The sequence below is a fragment of the Narcine bancroftii genome, chromosome 5, assembly GCF_036971445.1.
Source record: "Narcine bancroftii isolate sNarBan1 chromosome 5, sNarBan1.hap1, whole genome shotgun sequence".
Lineage (NCBI taxonomy): Eukaryota > Metazoa > Chordata > Chondrichthyes > Torpediniformes > Narcinidae > Narcine > Narcine bancroftii.
This window is the reverse complement of record NC_091473.1, coordinates 232,356,238-232,377,023: the sequence shown is the minus strand read 5'-3', so window position 1 is coordinate 232,377,023 and position 20,786 is coordinate 232,356,238. Positions and strand designations below refer to the sequence as shown.

At 40.2% G+C, this 20,786-nt stretch overlaps 1 protein-coding gene across 6 annotated transcripts in view; it reads left to right on the top strand.

Moving 5' to 3' along the window:
• Positions 1-20,786, top strand: part of LOC138765026 (neuron navigator 1-like) — a 674,255-nt gene that overhangs the window by 147,352 nt on the left and 506,117 nt on the right. For all 6 annotated transcript variants that reach the window (XM_069941668.1, XM_069941670.1, XM_069941669.1 and 3 more), the window contains one exon: positions 8,490-9,453. In XM_069941668.1, coding sequence (XP_069797769.1) covers positions 8,490-9,453 — 964 coding nt within the window. The remainder of the gene's footprint in view (positions 1-8,489; positions 9,454-20,786) is intronic.

Genomic DNA, 20,786 nt, shown 5'->3' with positions numbered 1-20,786 from the left:
CAATGATAAATGCTAATTTTTGTTCAGGAAGCAAATCTTTTTGGGGAAAAAAAATAATTGCCCAGAATAATATCTTTGAGGATAGTGATCAATGGGGACCTGACATTTCTGTATGTTTCAAGCATATAATCATTTGGTCCCTGCTGGGATTGTAACACTTTCTCTGCTCTACCTTACACAGTTTAATTAGACTAAACTAATTGAACAGCATGTAGTATTTAGGAATTTGGTCAAAACTGAAACTGCTTCACACAGTGAAAGATTGTGCTGTGATGCAACAGACATAGTGTCCTTTCCCTGCTAGTTTTGGTAGCAGGTAGTAAAAGTCATTAAAAAAAAAAATGTTGGAAGATCACTCAACTAAAGGGGACTTTAAGCTCTCACACTGCTGTGCATTCAGAACATTATAGAGGCACTAGTTTGATTTCTATGACCATTTACTGATGTTGCTCCTCTCATCAATCTGTCAAGTGCCTGTCGACTCAGACCTGTTCTGAAAGGCTGACCGACATTTTTTCCTAACCTTCAGCAAATGAGTATGACTGCTATCTTTCTGCAGGGCAGCACATTGAAAACCTGTCACTTGTGCAGCGTCAGGATCATTTTCAGGAACTTTTTTTTGTGCAAAGAGTATTTCTGACTAAACCACAAGCTTCTGAATATTTAGAATTTTGACATCAGGTTTGAAAAATTCATAAGTTATGGGCAAGTACTACTTCATTGCTCTCCCAGAAGGCATATAAAATATGCTGTTTTATATTATGTTGTTTCTTAGATTTCTAGCAAGTTGAAGAACAAACTTTTTCTCATGGTTATCCAACTTTACAAGTAGTCAACTCACAAAAGTCACCCTCCAGCACTTGAAATGTACCAGTAAAGTTGCTCAACACTAAATTTATTCTAAAGAAGTGTACTTTATACAGCAAAGAAAGATGCATAACTGACATTTTGGGCTTGAGCCCTTCATCAAAACCTTTATCGTACCTTGATGAAGGTTCAAGTCTGAATCTGTTGTGTTTCTCTAGCATTGTTTTAACTAAATTTATTCAAGTGATATCAAACATGCACTATTAATGATATTTAATTTTAGTTGTGTGCTTCACATTGCTACTACAAGGAGATTCAACATAAAATTTAATGTAACACTTGACAACTTCTGTACTCAAAGGATAAAAAGAAAGGGAGAACAGATCCTGGAAATAAGAAATGAAGACACAAAATCCCTGCAATACTCAAGGAGCTCTGACAATTTAGCTGCTTGTTTTCCATAGTCTGCTTTCAGTCATGAGTTGGAGTAATTTTGATGGATCAATTGATAAAAGATCAAGATTGAAATGATCAATTCATTTATGAACCCTACTGAATGGTAAAGGATCCATTATGGTCATGTAATACTACATTTAGAATGTAACATCCATGAATAACTTTTATCTACTATAAGGAAGGCAGAGAGTCACCACTTTGTCAAGCACCCCTCACAGAAATTAGGCCCCAGCTCTAACCAATGAGCTATCAGACCAAAGAAAAGGAAAAACAGAAAACTAAAGAATGAACATATTCCTGATCTCTGGTGTGTAACAGATAAGATTTCAGACTTATTGTCAGAGTACATATATGATATCTCATACAACCCTGAGATTCCGATTTCCTGTGGGTGCAGCAGAATTACCCCTAATTGGTAGAGCAAAAATAAACGGTACACAGCATAAATGTAAACAAATAAAAGAACTGTAAACAGATAATGAATGTAAACAAACTGCGATAGAGAGAGAAAAGAAAATCAATCAAAATAAGGAGATAACATTAAATCCTGATCGCGCACCTCGGCAACTGAAAAATATAATTCCCATTTGGAAACAAAATTAATGAGAGAAACATGTGTGCATGCAAGCATTAATTCCTCTCCCCGCCTTTCAGGAAGTGAATATGATAGCATAGCTTCCATCCACAGCAGAAAGTACACTTGAAGAAGCCAGGCTGTAACGGTTCCCTCCTCAATGTTCTATAATTTTCCCAGTATCAATGCGCTGCAGTACACAATCCATTATCTAAAAAGTTCACACCCATGAGTTCTTAAGATATTCAAATTGTTTGGATATAGCAAGAATCTTTCACTGTGAACTTTCAAATGTTTTGACATTTGTCAAGTGAACCGAATTGCTTGCATTTATTTCAATGCCTTTAACTAATTCACATGAACTTTACTGCTGTTTGTTTTAGTAGTGAAATGGATTGACCTGAAACATTAACTCAGTTCTTTTTTTCCTCACGTAGATGCTCCCTCGATGAAAGGCCATTTACCCTGAAATATTAAGTGAGCCTCTCTCCTCACAGCTATTGCCTGAGCTACAAAGCATATTCATCATTTTCTGTTTTTTTTTTAATCTTAGACGATAAGCTTCTGACGTATTTTGTTTTTGTAATAATAAAAATTACATTGAAGTTAATAAACATTATGCACCAAACTGACGTATTCAAAAGAAAAAATAATATATCTTTAGAACATACAACAGTGTGGATATTCAGCTGTGACTAAAAATTACCTTGAGTAATTAAAAATAATCATTGTTGTCAGCAATCCTGGGCCAGGGCCATTTGCTGTAGTAGTAGTATACACTGTACATTTGGCTGTGTTCTATGTGAGCCCACCTCACTGACAAAAGGCAAAGGAGGAAAAACCCAACACCCAACCCCAACCAACCAATTTTCCCCTGCAGCCGCTGCAACCGTGTCTGCCTGTCCCGCATCGGACTTGTCAGCCACAAACGAGCCTGCAGCTGACGTGGACTTTTACCCCCTCCATAAATCTTCGTCCGCGAAGCCAAGCCAAAGATGTGATTGTACTTGCGAATGTTTGATGGTGATTATTGTGCCATGGAATTGAAAAAAAGGGAGAATTATGAGGCAAGGACACAACTATTTACACATTTTCCTGCAGTAACTTCTTGTGATTGGCAAGGGAAGGAGTCAAGGCAATTCTGTTAACGAAGGAAAACTGGGAAATTAGATCAACTGCATCACATTGTGCGTAACTTGACCTTGAACAATGATAGTTGCCTGCTTTGTTTGACTGAATAATGAGATGTAACAAAAATGATCAAGAAATTTGAGCATTAAATCACAGATGATGCAATAATAATTATTTGATATTGTTGAAACATGTTTTTTATTCAATTACCTATATTTTTGACAAATTTCCAAAAAGGAATTATATTTTCCAATATTCGGTTAATATTGGGGAGTAATGTGCTATAGAAGTCAATGGCCATTGAGGAATATAAAATTTTAGGGCATACAAATTATTGGTGAGTTCTGACCTTCTTGAGAATAATTCGTTATTGCATATCTTTGCATGATTTGAACTGTATATGGTTAAACATTTCTGTTTTTTTTAAACAATATGTTATCTTGTTTTAAAAAGAGTTATAATTTTATGTCCCATAAGTTATATCCCCTTGAAAAGCACTGTGCATTGATTCTGAGGTACTGTCCTGGAGTTTAGGGGTGTCAGTCACTCATGACTCTTCATGTCACTTGGAACATACTGTATATGGTGTAGCTAAAATGGGATGAGCTTCACATTTACCCCTATCAAGTTGCTAGAAAACAAATGAGAAAAGGTTGCCTTTGTAAAAGATCGAGGGTTGGGGGGGTGTTGGGGGGGAGGGTCCTCATTCACTCCATCTGTTCAAGCCGTGATCAGAGGCAGAACTCCTGGCTGTTCTTCTCGACCATCTACCAACATTTTGTCATTATTCCTCAGTGCATTACAGAACCGGAGGGGAGATTGATGGGGGCAGGGGCAGGCTTCTTTCTCATGACAGGATGAACTGCATATTGCACATTCTGCATCAAAAGTTCAAAGGTATTGTTGGAGTACATATAGGCCATCACATACAACCCTGAGATTCATTTTCCTGTGGGCCAGACAGAATTTGAATATTATTCATTGAACTATTAGGAGAAAACCTGAGGGTTCACCCAGGGTCCTCAGAAAACACACACACACACACACACACACACACACACACACACACACACACACACACACACACACACACACACACACACACACACACACACACACACTCCACCAAACATATCCAAATGATTGCTTTTGACTTTTTGCCATATTTGCTGCTGGTAACATACTGCATTAAAAAAAAATGAATTTATGATCTATGGGCAAAGCTGGTGGGGCTAGTATATATGGCTTCTTTCTAATTGCCAATGAGAAACTGATGGTGGGTTCCTGTTTTTCAAGAATAGGCTGAACACATGTTATCAACAAAGAACGGGCTTTACACACAGGGAAACTCACAAGAAGGCCCACGCTCACACAGACTATCCCAGGAAAAGTACACAAATAACTACACATGTGCAAGTAAATCACTGCAAATGTTCTCAACTTCTGATTGGGAATGCAAGGGTTAAACACACAATGCCCATCCATCCACAGGCACCACACACTAATCAACAGTAAATTAATTACAATTAACAACTATGTCAAATGAACCTGGTTTCCAGTATCGATTATGGCATGGGATCCAGGACAGGATCCCTTGCATTCGGCCCTCCAGTACCCGTCTGTGGCCAGCAGCATGGACTTCAGTGCTGGTCTCGCGGCAACAGCAAAAAAGGGACCAAACATGCTCCACGTATGGCTTTTCAATTCAGGGCCCATTCACGTGACCTGCTGGGAACAACTGTGCATCATCCACAATTGACTGACACCAGAGAGCCAATCACCGTTCAGCTGCAAGAACCAATCATACAACAGCCTCACAGGTGGGCAGATCTAACTCTTGATGGCACGTGAAGTCACTTCCGATCTCAGGGTTGCTGGAGAGGTGATATGACCTTCCACAATCCACACTATACTTGCAGCCTTCGTGGTGAAGGTGTCATCTACAGAAGGTACTCTCAGAGTGTGTTTGTTGGAATTTTCCCATTTCAATCCAATACTAATGAAAGAATAGCAATATATATACAAATTGTGTGACCTAGAGGGAAACATGGAGGTAATAGTGTACCCATGCTGATGGCTGTAGCATAGTTAAATAAAATTAAAAGAAACTAACCATGGTGCAACCATCAGCAAACATTTCCATTTGTAATGGTACGACACAAAGAAAACATCACTGAGGCAGCCAAAGAGAGGTCAGCATTAAAACAAAAACCCTGAATACTCCATGTCATTGGCACCATATGAAGCCAGAAATTAGAACAATACCCTCTGTCTTACCTTCACATGATGGTCTTGACAAAAGACAATGAAGTAGAGCTCTATTCCAGACTCAGTAATCCAGCTGTATCTCCATTAGGGCAGCTAGAGATGATGGTACTTCTGGCAGGACTCGAGAAGAGAGAACGAGCGTTTTCGTCAGTGAGAACTGGTGCACAAATATTTCTGTTGCAATGGCGTTCCGCTCATCGGAGATAAAGTCCCTGTTAGCGAAATGCAGGCCCTTCTACCCACTCTGATTCGATGAAATAATACGAAGCAATGAAAGTTTATAGTGTCATCTGCCAAGCCCAGGCATTCCACCTTGATGGTGCCATGATTGTTGCTGGCGACCTTCAACCATTCCAATCTGAAAACTGACACGGTTTCAACAGCATGTCAACTTCACCACCAGAGGAAGGAACACCCTGGATCAGTTGTACACCCATGTCTGTGGTGTGAACGAGGCTGCCCCTCGCCCCCACCTTGGATTCTCTGATCACCTATCTGTCTTGCTGACCCTGGCAGACTGATTGCTGGAAAAATGAACTAAGCCAGTATGCAGTGAGATCAGGACATGGCCAGAGGGGGCCACAGCAGCACCCCACAGGACTGCTTTGGAACTAGGAGCTGGAGCTGTTTCAGGGAGGTGGTCTTGTACACAACCTCAGTGACTGACTACAGCAGCAAGTGCATTGAGAATGTCACTGAGGTAAAATGCTTCATAACCAGGGCTAACCAGAAACCATGATTGGATGCAGAGGTCTGGGCCCATCTCAGTCCTCTTGATGCTGCCTTTAGGTCAGGAGACAAGATGTCTTTATGATCTAGAAGGAATGAACTCTCCCATGCAATCCAGAAGCCAAAACAGGCATTGGCACAGAAGATGCATAGACAACTGTGTGACAGCAGTGACATGTGGCTATTGTGGCAAGGGATCAAAACTAACAGACCACAAGACAATCTTGTGTGTCAAAGTCAATGGCACCTCTCTCTGGTCAGACTGAACATCATCTGTGGATGGTTCAAGGAGAAGAACAGGATGATGGTGAAGAAAGCTTCATGTTGCCCGATGAATGGGCCCCCTGCATAGCTGTGGCCCAAGTGAGGAGAAGCCTATCCACGGTGAACCCACACAAGGCAGTGAAATGGACAACATACCTGGTTTGCACTCTCAGTTCACGACCAGCTGCTAGTACAGACATCTTCAACACGTTGCTGCAGAAGTCCATCATCCCCTCAGGTTTCAAAACCACTACCATCATCCCGGTGCTGAAGAGGGAGACAGTTACAGGCCTTAATGACCATCACCCTGTTCCAATGACCTTCATCATTATAAAATGCTTTGAGTGTCTGGTAATGGAACACATCAAAGACACTGGACCCATTTCAATTCAAAGAAAGGGGGCACTTACCATGTTAAGTGCAGCATCCTGGGGTCCGTTTCTTTTTGTATGTATGCACAATGGTTTGGAGTACTAGGGCCACTAGTGCCACTTCCCCCTCTGTCCGACGGAAGAGACACTAGTGGCCCCGGAGCTCCATTGCGCACGAGCCAGCCAGCACTAGTGCATGTGCACAAGAACAAACATGACTGCATTCTGCATTTAACATGGTAAGTGCCCCCAATCTGCTGCCCCTCCACCTCCGGGCTCGGGCTGAGCGAGTTTCCGCGTGTTAAATTGTGCCTCCCACCCCCCCCATGCTAAGATTTGTTTTGGCGCAACCTTGGGTTCTTCACCTGGGCATTGAGAATGCTGAATGACCAAATGAACTGCTTACACTAACCATCTGAGATTCTGATATTTACAATACAATATTTATTTATTTGTTTATATGGATACTTGTCCTGCATATGTATTGTTTCTCTGCATGTGTGTTATATCTGGTTGTTTGTCTGCGTGTTTTGCACCAAAGACGAGAAAATGTTGTTTCATCTGGTTGTACTTGTGCAATCGGATGATAGTAAACTTGATGATTATTCATGCCCTTTAAATGTATATAAGATATAAATGGTACCTGATGGGCTTCTTTTTCACACAGAGGTTGTAGGTCCATGGAAATGAGCTACCAGTAGTTGGGGCAGGAACAATTGTAACATTTAAGAGATTTAGATAGGTGCATGGATAGGAAAGGTTTAGAAAGGTATGGACTGAATGCAGGCAACGGGACCAGCTTGGGCAGACAAACTAGTTGGCAAGGGCAAGATGGGCTGAAGAGCCTGCTTTTATTGCTGTAAATCTTGATGGCTCTACTGCATTGAAGCCATATTGCCCCAGTATTTATTTTAAATGCACAATGTTAGAGTTATAAACAAATAAACCCAAATGTCAACCAAATGTCCAAGAAAATTTTGAGACATCTGGCAAGCAGATGGTTAATAGTTTAAAAATGTCCATGAAAGATTTTCACGGGGAGTGGTGTTGAAGGGTGAATGCTCTGTTCGAATACTGGGTGGGACATCATGTTTACTGAATTATTGGATCATATTGTTATTTTGCCAAGAAAAGCAATGAGTCAAGAATGGAAACTGAAATGTCAGATTGGATAGATGTTGTGGTTTTATTGCCCTTAACTTGTGAATACTGAATTTTTCCATTGTCATTAATTGGTTTGGGTAGATGGCATGACCACACTTACCAGTACATGAAAGAATGAAATTTACAGTGTGAAATTGTGATCATAAACTTGTGTCATATGGTCATTGTATTCTATTAAATGTTGTCTTATAGTTTTAGTAGATTCTGATTTAGTAGATATATATTTGTAAATTTGTGTTAAAATTGCTGATCATTATTAACCAGCTAAATCCACTTAAATTAAAAGATTTGCCTACTCAGTATGGTCATTGTACAAGTTTCTCATTTAAGACAATTGGAGAAAATCTTCTGTGACTTGCAGTCAGAAAACAGCTGTAGCGTGAATAATGCCAGAATTTTTTTTTTCGAAGGGAATTTTAAGCAAACTCATTAAGGACCTGAATGTGGAGCATCAAAATTTTAAAAATTCAATTGTTTAACTTTTTTCTATTATCTCTAAATGATTTTTAATGTATTAATTGTAAAATCTACTTTATCCAGCAATTATGAAATTATGCCAGCAAATCAACTAAGATTTACATTGAAAATTCCTTTTGCTGTAATATTTTCTTCATAGGCATTTATTATTGTGCAACATCTCATGTGCTAATGTTAGCTGTTTAAATTAGGAACAACCCACAAATAATGATCAGTAGAGGTTAAAGTGTATTTTCTCTCTTTTTCAGAAATCTCTGACAATATATCTCAACTACCAGTCATGAACGGGAATCTGCAATCAAATTCAACACGGCACCAACATACTTCAACCATATCTCAATCTAGAAACCTGCAGCCGAATAGAAAACAAACCTCTGAGGTATCCTCCAAACAGATTGCAAAGCAGCTTAACCCTCCAGTTTCTTCCTCAATATATGATCTGGAGAAGGTCCCCGCCCCAGGAAATGAACAAAGCTTATCTAATGCAAATAGATATGTGGAGGATCAGAAATATCACAGTAAGACATCGAGAAATACTGCAGAGGGTAGAGCTGAAGACTTTTTGAGCAACAAAAGGCAGGATAGTTCTGCGGAACTTGGGAACTCTGAATGGTGCAATACTGAACTAGAGAGTGGAGAATCTCAATACAACAGTCCCTGGATATCACAGAAGGGAATTGTTCAGTCTTTGAATAAGACTCACAATGTGCAGAAGTCGGCCTCAAAAATGCCAGACAGAGGTCAAAAGGAAGAGAAGAATGATAGTGGAAGCAACTCGAGGGGAAAAGTTGCTTCTACAAAAGCCTCTCGAATTGCTGGCTTAAACCATACAAGGAGCAAAGTTTTAAATAATGTACAGAAAGGCGTTGTAACGCTTCCTCCCAGGGGGAAGTGTAAATCCAGATTCAGTATTTCAAATGATAATCTATTACAGCTGTCAAGATGTGGAAATGCAGCAGATACAGAGAAACCTAAAAGCAGTTCCAGTCAAAGACAGTGGAAATCTGATGTTAGCTGGAAGTCCTGCAGTTTCTCCAGTTTGCTTATAGATGACAAAGAAGATTTGTCCGAAGTGTCTGTCTCTTCCATAACTTCTCCAAAACACACTTTTACAGGTGTGAAAATGTCTATCAATAGCAACGTCATCAAGCTTCCGTCTCCAACACAGAACAGCCATCCCAACACAGCAACTGTAGCTCCTTTCATGTACAAGTAAGTCATATTTGACAATTAGCAATATTTATTAAAATGAAGACAGTTAAAGCCCGCAATTAAACTGATGTTCCATTTTCATGCATTTAAATTTAAAAGCTTGATGTGACAGTGTAATGCCAATGGTTATGGATTCTTAAGAGAAAATGTACTTTGAATGACCAGAGTGAGGTGCACCAGGATAATCAGGGTGTTTTATCACTTAATTACCCCCCCCCCCCCCACCACCCCCATCCCCAAAATTCTGTGGGATATTTGTCTTTTTTCACTTCCGTTCGTCAAATCATCCAAAAGCACAGATGAGATCTGGAGATAATTGTGGGTGTTCTCCAATGTCCTGCTGCAAGTCTTGTTCAGTAGTTGAGTGCTTGAATTATCTGGCACTGTGTAATTTGAGAGTGATGCGGGAGAAACTTAAGAAGCAGTAAACTTCAATTGCATTGGATTTGAGCACAAAGGAACCTCATCTACTTTGATAAAAATGGGTAATTGCACAAACATTTCATGGAAAAGAATAAGGTAGAGTGTAAGTTGCTGGATGCAACATTTTTGCAGTAAAAGCACACAGAAATGCAGGAGGAACTTGGCCAGTCTCGCAGGGTCCAGAGGAGGTAAAGGTATATTACTGATGTTTCAGGCCTGAGCCCTTCTTCAAGGTATAAGCAAAGAACAAGAAGGTGTCAGAATAAAGACTGAAGACTGGGAGGGGGAGGGGACCAGACCAACAAAATGTGTTAATTGTATATGATAAGAGGAAAGATGAGAATTGATTTTGGCTCTATGAAAGGAGACAGAGGGAAGAGAGAGAGAGCTGGGGGAAAGGAGTCAGTGGGAAGAAGAAGAGTGGGGGGGGGGTGCATTTGACAGAAATCAGAGAAGTCGATGTTAATGCCATCTGGTTGGAGGGTGCCCAGACTGAAGATGAGGTGGTGTTCCTCTAATTTCCAGGTGGTCTCAGTCTGGCAGTGCATGAGACCCTGGACAGACATGTCAGTAAGGGAATGAGATGGGGAATTGACATGGGTGGCTACTGGGAGTCCAACACTACTGTGGTGGACAGAGCCGAGGTGTTCAACAAAGCGATCTCCCAGTCTGCACCCAGATGCTGCACAACTGGCTGAGTTCCTCCATCAGTTCTGTGTTTTTACTACAATCACTGTGTCTGCAGACTTTTGTGTTTCATAATATTTTTGCAGGTTTGTATTGACTATATGCAAGGAATGTACTGATCTGGGATGAGTATCTGTAAATATGATAGAAGGACAGTAAAATTTAACAGTGAATCATTAAATACAAAGACTCAACTTTAGGTGTGACATGAAGAAGAGAGAGAAAAAAAATGTTCCTTTGGCTATTTCGACTCACAGATACTCATGGAATTGCATCTTATGCAACAAAATCAAAAGCCATTTGGCACATCATGGCCAGCCTGTTCTTTGGTAATATTTGTACCTCTGCACTTTTGCCATAGTTCTGAAACACGTTTTTACCCAAATATTTATCTAATTCTCCTTGAAAGCTATTCTAGAACATAGAACTGGCCCAGGTATCCATGCAGAACATGATGTCCAAATCAAATAAAATGATGTAAAACTCTGTTGCAACCACATGATAGATATCCTTCACATTCATGTCTATCCAAAAACTTCTTAAATGCTACTATTGTACCTGCTACCACCATTACTCCTGGCAGTAATTCCAGGTACCCACCACCACTCTCTATAAATAAAACATTGCCCTGCACATCTCCTTTAGACTTCCACCCCTCACCTAAAAAGCACGTCCTCTAGTGTGTGACTTTTCTCTTCACTGAGAGTAGGATTCTGACTGTCCACCTTTGATGCCATTCATGATTCTATAAACTTCTTTCAGGTTGCCCCTCAGCCACCTACACTACAGAGAAAACAACCAAGTTTGTCCAGCCTCTCCCCATTGCTCAAACCCTCTAAACCAGGCAACATTTAGTTAAACCTCTTCGGTACCCTTTCCAAAGCCTCTACATCTTTCCTGTAATGGGGCAACCAGAACTGCACAAAATATTCCTAGTGGGGCTTAACCAAAAATGAATTACTTTTATACTCCATGCCTTGTCCAATAAAGACAATTATTGTTGAATTGGCATTAAGTAATAACCTTCCAATTTCAGATCACAGAACTAGCTGGATTTTTGTGTACAGAACAGGTAAAGGTTCCATTATTGTCATGTAATACTGAATTTAGAATGTAACATATGTGAAATTCTTTAAATTCTGTCTACCGTAAGGCAGACAGAGTCACCACTTTGTTCAGCACCCCTCACCCCTGACAGGGTACATATCTGTGTCCTTGCCTTGGTTCTAATTTGATTTCTGATCATAAAGGCAAAGCATGAAAACTAGCCTTTCAGCCCAACAAGTCTGCATCAAGCACTCAATTGCACTCATCCCACATTCCCATCACAACACCATCCCCTCCTCTTTTTTTCGTCCCGAAGAGAGCTGCATGTTGCAACTTTTTCAGCAAGTCCTCTGAATTCTCTCACCACTAGTACTACTTTATCTTTCCTGCACCCAACCTGTCACCTTGGCATCCTCCATAAATTGTGGTGTTCGAAACTGAATTGTGATCTTCTGATTATCCCAGAAGATTTAGCATTGCTTCTTTTCCATTCCTGTGGGTAAAGCTGAGGAATTCTGAATGTTTTAGGATTCTTTTAACTTGCACTTTAACCTCAGGTTCTCTTAGTACAGTTCCAAATTAAAATTCTACCATTTACCAAAATGTATCTCTTAATTTGTCTGCATTATATTTCATATGCTGTGTGTCTGCTCAATTTATCACTTGCTCCATGTTCTCCTGCTGACATCCTCCTCATGGTTTGCTATATTCCTGAGCTTTATCAGCTTTGAAACATGTCCCTATATAATCCAAACCCAAGTTATTAATATCTTATGAAGTGCAGTCATATTAATTCCAGAGCCTGAGAAACTGCACTTGACTCTCCAATTGGTGGAAAACAATACCACCCCTCTTCCCTGCTCAGTGTTCACTTTTCCCATTGAATTTGATAATATCAAGTATCAACTATGATCCCTCTCCATCAAACACCTTTCAAAGATCTTCAAAAATCATCTCCATCTAGACTAGATTACTATCAAGATAGTTGAAAAGAAGTTGCCTTTAAAGTACCATGCTTACTTTCATAATTTTTTAATCTTTTTGCACCAATTAACGTTGCCTCAAAGTGACATTTTTTTTTCCGACACTATTGACATTAGACCTGGAAAATCACTGATTATTTAGTTCTTTGCCAATGAGAGTGCTTTATGTTTAAGAAAAGCTCATGAATTTGAACACAAATCTCCGTGTTACTTCTAATCCCAGGTCCTTCAGCTTGTCCCTAAAATAATTGCAATGCCTGCTATCTTACAGCTTTCTTTTACCATTTCCGTGGGGCAGCACAGTTAACATCGTGGTTAGCACAGCTCTCTTACAATGCCAGCAACTTGGGTTCAAATCGTCCGAAGTCTCTAAGTTCTCCCTTTGTCTACATGGATTTCCTTCAGGTATTCTGGTTTCCTGCCAACGTTCAAAATGCAGGTTGATTTGGGTGCCCTGTGTTTAAATGGCTGGAATAGGCTTCTACTGCATCGCAAATAAAATTTAATCTCTCAATGGTTGGAAACGTCTCTCCATAGCCTACATAATGTTCACTTTCCTTTTGCTCAGTTCCTTTTGCTCCATGGTGTCATACCTTGACTTGATCATTTTTTTTTAAACCCTGGCCACCTTTTTAATTTGTACTTTTGTATTTGACTGCACCCTCCACTTTACTGTGACAATAAAAACACTATCTGCTCTCATGAAGAAAGATGCTGAACATGCGTTTAGTACTGTATCTCAGCTGCAGCCATGTCACTAAACTAATACATGTTTTCAGTCATTAATTGCTTCCATCTTTTCAGTGATCTTTTGCCATTTGTATATTGATAATAGACTTTGGGTTTCCCCTTAATGTTAACAGCTGATAAGATTCTCTCTTTGTCTCTTTTTCAGATCCCTTCAGTACTTTCTCCAACTTATCTCATAGTTCTTCTTTATTTCGTGAACACTGCACACATGATGAGCTTTTTTTTTGCCTTGGTTACATTGCTCAAGTTGTACAAAGACCTGTAGTTTTAGGTTGCTTTGCACTTTCTACCTATGTGTCTACTTTGAACTCAACCACATCTTGTTTCGAAGGTCTCCGAACGTTCAGTTACTTGCTCAGCTTTTAGGGCAAAGGACTTGGAACAGCTGGTTTCCACCATTCAAAACGTACCATCGGGTGTAAATTGGGTGGGATGAACTCGTGGGCTGAAATGGTCTGTTACCGGCTGTATGTGTAAAGCAATTAAAAAAACAATAAATAAATACTTAATTTGGAGCCAGAATTGAACCCAATGCTATTTCTTCCCTTATAGGCTTGAAGTCTTCTGATTTTAAAATCTCTTATTCTCATTTTAAAGAATTTGCATTTTATTTTCTTGACACTCAATATTTTGGACAAAATTAAGTCTCTACTATCATCTCCATATAATTCTTTCTGTTGTTCTAATCACAGCCTTTCATAGGGTATTTTGCCATAACCTGGAGGATCCACCACAGCAAATGAAGCAACAATTTTCTTGCACTGTTCTGCTTGGGGCTTAGTCACCACTGAGACCAATAACCTCACCTGTATCCTTGAAGTGGCCCACGTGAGGGGGAAAAACAGATATACACATGCATTATATGCATATTTTACAAACTAAGTATTTCCCCCCCCCCCCTTGCACATTATAGGCGTGTGCATGCTATACAATAATATTTTTAAACGTTGGAAGAATGTGCATAAATAATAGCAGGCATGGAAAAGTCAAACCGGAAATTTATAGCGAGCACGGGAATATTAGCAAGCGTGGGAATATAAAAACGGCATTGAAAGAACGCGCACAATTAATAGCTGCCATGGGAAAGACGCACTGGCAATTCATAACGAGTGTGGGAATATACTAGGAGCAATGAAAGATTGGCACAATTTATAGTGGCCGTGGGAAATTTTGATCTTGGAAATATCTCTTTGTACTGAATGCCATGGTATTCCTATAAACATGACATTCTGACTAGGAGACTGCACCATATCAATGTTAATTGCCCAGAGCCTTCCCTGAGGGAGGAGATTAACATATCAGGTGCCTCTAATTTGAGACATTAAAGAATTAAAATCCTGCTTAACTGATTGCCTATATATTTAATTGATTCCTCTCCAAAGCTTGGTAATGTGTTGCAGCAGATTATCTATATGTGTGATTGACACATCTGGGGGAAGTTGATTGGGTGCTAATTGCAGAGATGAACTGTGGCAGATACTGGTATGTGCTTTGTCTCATGTCCCATTTAAACGCATATTGCTTTTGCCAGTCAGAATTGAGAAGACTACACTGCACATTATATGTATGCATTATACGAGAATATTTTTACACAATTTATGATTTTCTGCACATTATATGCTTGTGCAGGTTAGATGAGTGAAAATATCAGAATTTCTTGTCATGAACAAGTCATGAAATTTGGTGATTGCAGCAGCGTCATGATGCAAACATTCAGATTATAACCATCTTACGTTACTATTTTTTTTTTAAAGTAAAAACAATAATGGGAGAGCGAGACCAGAAATGATCTGGAGGTGTGGAAAATTGTCCTGGGACAGAACAATTTTGAAAACAATATGGTGACAAGCTAATGTGTGTAGCTGGGATGGATTTAAGTTATCAGCATTATCCTGGATGATAGTTAGCTTGAACATTATTGGATCTGCGCTCAGCCACCAAAGTGCAGAGTGAAGCGTAGAAGTCGGCAGATGCTGTGATTGTAGTAAAAACACACAGTAAATGTTGAAAGAACTCAGCCAGTCTTGCAGCATCCAGAGAACATACAGTAATTGAAATGGGTGGTCACTGGGAGACTGTTTCAATTCCTCATCCCATTCCCTTACTGACATGTCTGTCCATGGACTCATGAACTGCCAGACTGGGACCACCTGCAAATTAGAGGAACACCACCTCATCTTCTGTCTTGGCACCCTCCAACCAGATGGCATGAACATAGACTTCTTGTTAACCCACCCCCGACCCCATCCTTGTTCCCATGTCTCATTTCCTCTGGTTCTCTCTCTCTCTTGCTCTCTTTCTGTGTCCTTACACAGAGCTAAAATCAATTCCCATATCCTCTTTTCCTCTTATCATATCCAATTAAAACCTTTGTTTATTGGTCTGGACTCCTACCCCTCAACTTCTTCCCTTTCTCTCCCCGTCTTTATTTAGATGCCTGCCGCCTTTTTGCTTATACCTTGAAGGGCTCAGGTTTGAAATATCCATAAATATATCCTTACCTCCTATGGACACTTCAAGACCGGTTGAGTTCCTCCAGTATTTACTGTGGGTTTTCTCAAAAGTGCAGAGAGTCCATTATTGTTCTGATTTGGTTCCTGAAGATGATAGAAATGCTTTGTGAGTCAGGGGTGAGTAACTCTCCACAGATGTTGGATGAATTAAATTTCCAGATTCCTTGCATGATGAGGGATTTGCAAATGATAATGCTTTTAAGTGTCGAAGGTAAATAGTTACGTACTTTAGAGATGGACATTGATTGACACTTGTAGGTTGTAAATATTAATTACTACTTGTCTGCCCAAGCATACATGTGGTCCAGAGATTATAATATGTGGGAATAGGCTGTTTATGAAGGACTTGCAAGATGATCGATCTTAGCACAATTATTTGGAAAGAGAAGAAGTTGTTAATGAAGCAGATGAAGATAGTGGCTCCCAAGGAATGAAATGATGTCTCTGATCACCATAATCATTCTTCTTTTGCAAGTTATGACTTAGCAATTGGTTTCCTCTTGATCCCTATTGACTAGTTTTATCAGGACTTCTTTTTTTTAAATTTTTTATTTTTCACACCATAAATCACATTAGCCATGATATACACTATTTCTTTTTCACACATATACAGTGACTTTTTCTTCCCCCCCCCCCTTTCCTCCCAAACCACCCCCCCACCCCCCCCTCTCATCCATTTTAGGTATACAATCTAGGTTGCATTAAGCCAGTCAGACAATGTTGTCATTCAACAAAATTACACCAGAAATTCTACTGAGTCCATTCTTTTCTTTCCTTCTCCTTCCATCAACTTAGGTAATGTTTGTCCCCAGTAGGTTTTCGCTATTGTATTTAATGTAAGGCTCCTATACTTGTTCGAATATTTCAATATTATTTTTTAACCTATATGTTATTTTTTCTAATGGAATACATTTATTCATTTAAATTTAGTAGTTTCTTCCTTTTAATTTGGTTATGTATTCCATTAATATTTAAAGACATATAGTTCAGCGTAGCCCTTTTATATTTTGTTTATCTTCTCTTTCCGTTTTTCCATCATTACCTTTCCTCCTTTTCCATTTCTGTTTTCTTATTTTCAACTCTTTATAAGACAACATTCCTACAACATCCAACATTTTCCTTATTCTCCTATTTCTATCTTATTTATCCCCAATCTCCCCTTCACCTCCTGAGTTGTCCTTTATCCCTTGTCGGACAACCACATCTCCCCTCTCCATTTGGATTTGCGAATCCACTCGCAAGCGTCAACTGATTTTGCAGTGACCGCTATTTCCCCCCTCCCCGCCTCCCCCAGAAAAGATTTCACTTTTCATATGTCACAAAGGTCACTCTTTTAATTCCCTCCTTATTCTCTCTATTCCATTACCTTCCCTTATTAATTCTTGTCTATACTATCTATATTTTCCTCTAAGTACAGATACATTCATGTATGCTCATTGTCTCTATTCACTCTTATACCTCTTTACCCGCATACATATCAATCGTGATCATTTTTACTCTCGTTACCCGTCTTCATCCCTCAGTCTATTTTTGTCTTTACCCACATACATATCAATCGTGATCATTTTAACTCTCATTACCCGTCTTCCTCCCTCAGTCTATTTTTGTAATTGTTCTGCAAATTTTCGTGCTTCTTCTGGATCCTAGAATAGTCTGTTTTGTTGTCCTGGAATAAATATTTTCAATACCGCTGGATGCTTTAGTATAAATTTATACCCTTTCTTCCATAAAATCGCCTTTGCTGTATTGAACTCTTTTCTCTTCTTTAGGAGTTCAAAACTTATATCTGGATAAATGAAGATTTTTTGCCCTTTATACTCCAGTGGTTTGTTGCCCTCTCTTACTTTTTCCATTGTCTTCTCCAGTACCTTTTCTCTTGTAGTATATCTTAGGAATTTTACTACAATAGATCTTGGTTTTTGTTGTGGTTGTGGTTTAGAGGCCAATACTCTATGTGCCCTTTCTATTTCCATTTCTTCCTGTAGTTCTGGACATCCTAGGGTCTTAGGGATCCACTCTTTTATAAACTCCCTCATATTCTTGCCTTCTTCATCTTCCTTAAGGCCCACTATCTTTATGTTATTTCTTCTGTTATGGTTTTCCATTGTATCTATTTTTTGAGCTAGTAGTTCTTGTGTCTCTTTAGTTTTTTTATTAGATTCCTCCAATTTATTTTTTAAGTCTTCTACCTCCATTTCTGCTGCTACTGCCCGCTCTTCCATCTTGTCCATTTTCTTTCCCATTTCTGTTAAGGTCATCTCCATTTTATTTATTTTCTCTTCTGTGTTGTTTATTCTTTTTCTTAAATCCTTAAATTCCTGTGTTTGCCATTCTTTAAATGACTCCATGTATCCTTTAATAAGAGCAAGTACCTTCTTTACCTTGCCTTTCTTTTCTTCTTCTATTTCACTGGACTCTTCCTCTTCCTCTTCTTCTTCCTCTGGGTTGACCATCTGTTGTTTCTTTGGTGCCCTTTCCTCCTCTTCTTTCTTGTTTCTATTGTCTTCTGTGGTCTCTTCTTGCTGCAGGTGTTCTGCAGCTGTCGTTGCCGGCTGTGGAGATCGACTCCCCAGCTGGTCCCCCCTCCTGTCGGTGTGTTTTTTTTCATTCGCATCGCGCATGCGCGATACTTTGCACATGCGCGGTTGCGCACTTTTACTCGGCTCTGCGAGCCATTTTTGTAGTCCATTATTTACCGACCTGAGGGAGCGGGTTTCTCTCTCCGCAGCGGGCCTCTTCGGACAGGTAAGGCCTTCACCTTTTTCCTCCTTTGTCTTCTCTTCCTCTCTTCTTACCGTTGCTTTCGATTTTTCTTTTTTTGTCGCCATCTTCTTTCCACCTTTATACTCACTTTTCTGTAACTTTTATTTCTGTGCCTTTGTGTTTTCTTTTGTTTTTCCCGACTTTTCTGGAGAGGGCTGGAGTTCAACGTCCGGCCACTACTCCATCACGTGACTCCCGGGTTTTATCAGGACTTCTTGATACCACATTGTGTTCCATATTTACTTGATGAAAGAGCGGTCACTTTCACCTCACTCTGGATTTAGCTGTTTGGTCAGGAGCTAAGTTGATGTGGTAAAAACTAAACTGATCAAATTATTAAGGAGTTGTGAGTGAGGAAACAGGTTTGGTAGGTCTCAAAGGCAAGGATTCTGAACACAGTTTTGATGTAGGGAAGGATTTTATTTACAGCAGGCAACTGATGCAGAGAGAGCGCATGCGCGCGCGCACGCACACACACACACACACACACACACACACACACACACACACACACACACACACACACACACACACACTCACACACACTCACTGGTACATAAAATGATCAAGGTAAAATGACTATGATGCCCATTCACCCCTCAACTCAGTGCTGGCACGGCTCTATGCTACAAGGGACTCTAATTAAACACTCCCAACCCTTTTAATAGTTCACATCTTACCAACAGTTTCTCCAGCACCCTTCCACATTTCTAGGCCTGGAGTGAAGCAGGGTGGTCCCAAGCTGGCAGAGAGAGAGAAAACAAAGAGCATATGGCACCCTTATAATGCTGGAGGGACAAGCCCACATCATTTACTGGGATCCAATAACTCAGTGCCAGCAGGGTTAATCCAATTACATCAGCCAATGGCCCAAGGCTAAGTACAGGCAAGCTGGAGAGAGCAGTCCAGGTAATTTAGATGTGAACTAATAAGGGGGGTGGGGGGGGAGTGTGGAACCAAATGTTGATTGGCGGGAGATGTGTCCTCCGAATAGGTAGGGGGTCAGTGCTGTCACATGACAGCCACAGCCCTTCCCAATTCAGGGGTAGATGTAGTTTAGCAACACACTACATTGCTGCGGATTGTGAGTGCATCTTGGCGCCTCACAGTTTGGCGGGCAGCAACCTCCTTTGAAGAAGACCGCAGAGCCCACCTCACTGACAAAAGGCAAAGGAGGAAAAACCCAACACCCAACCCCAACCCACCAATTTTCCCTTGCAACCGCTGCAATCGTGTCTGCCTGTCCCGCATCGGACTTGTCAGCCACAAACGAGCCTGCAGCTGACGTGGACTTTTTACCCCCTCCATAAATCTTCGTCCGCGAAGCCAAGCCAAAGACTTTGCTGCGGATTGTGAGTAAACTCATGGGACAACATTGAATCTCCCCTGCTCTTTGTGGATAAGAAACACCTTGGGATTTTTGTTCCCGTTAAGGAGAAGTGCCAAGTTGCAACTGTACTGTGAGGGCATGTCTAGAAATGCAGCCCGTTCATAGCACCAAAGCCTGGAAATTATTTAGCTCCACAATCTGTGATGCATCCAATGTTCTCCGCTATTTCCAGAAATAATTTAGAGTAAATCGAATTAGCTTAAAATGATAGCGATCCCAGGGGGATTACAAAGTGGATCATCGACTCTATTGTGCTGACTGAAGATAGTACAAATGCTTTAGTCCTGTCTTTGACACTTGATTTCAAAAATAGCAAATAGCAAACAGTGAGCTGCTGGAGAAATTCAATGGGTCAGACAGCATGCATGGGTAGAAATGGTAAGTTATCTTTTTTTGGGATTGAAACCCTTTACTGAGACTAAGATAAAATGGAGGTGGTATCACAGCCATTCTAAAGAGTTTTCCAGATGTCTTTGTTGTGGAAGTTCTTCCTGATTTAAATCATGAATAGTCTGGCTTTAATTTTAAGATTATGTGCCCTTGATCAGTTTTTTAAAATTCCCACCAGAGAAATTTTCTCCACCATCAACTCTGTGGAATACTTCAGAATTTTAAATAAATCAAACCAATTTCCTGCTCTCCACCAGCCCATCCTGCCTCCCACCTCTGGTGTCAAGGAAGTGGAATCAAGTTTATGCAAGGCAACACTGACCTATTTGGAACTATCTTTAGGCAGTAGTGACAGAAAGAAGTTCTTTGTTGTCTACATTCTGAGGT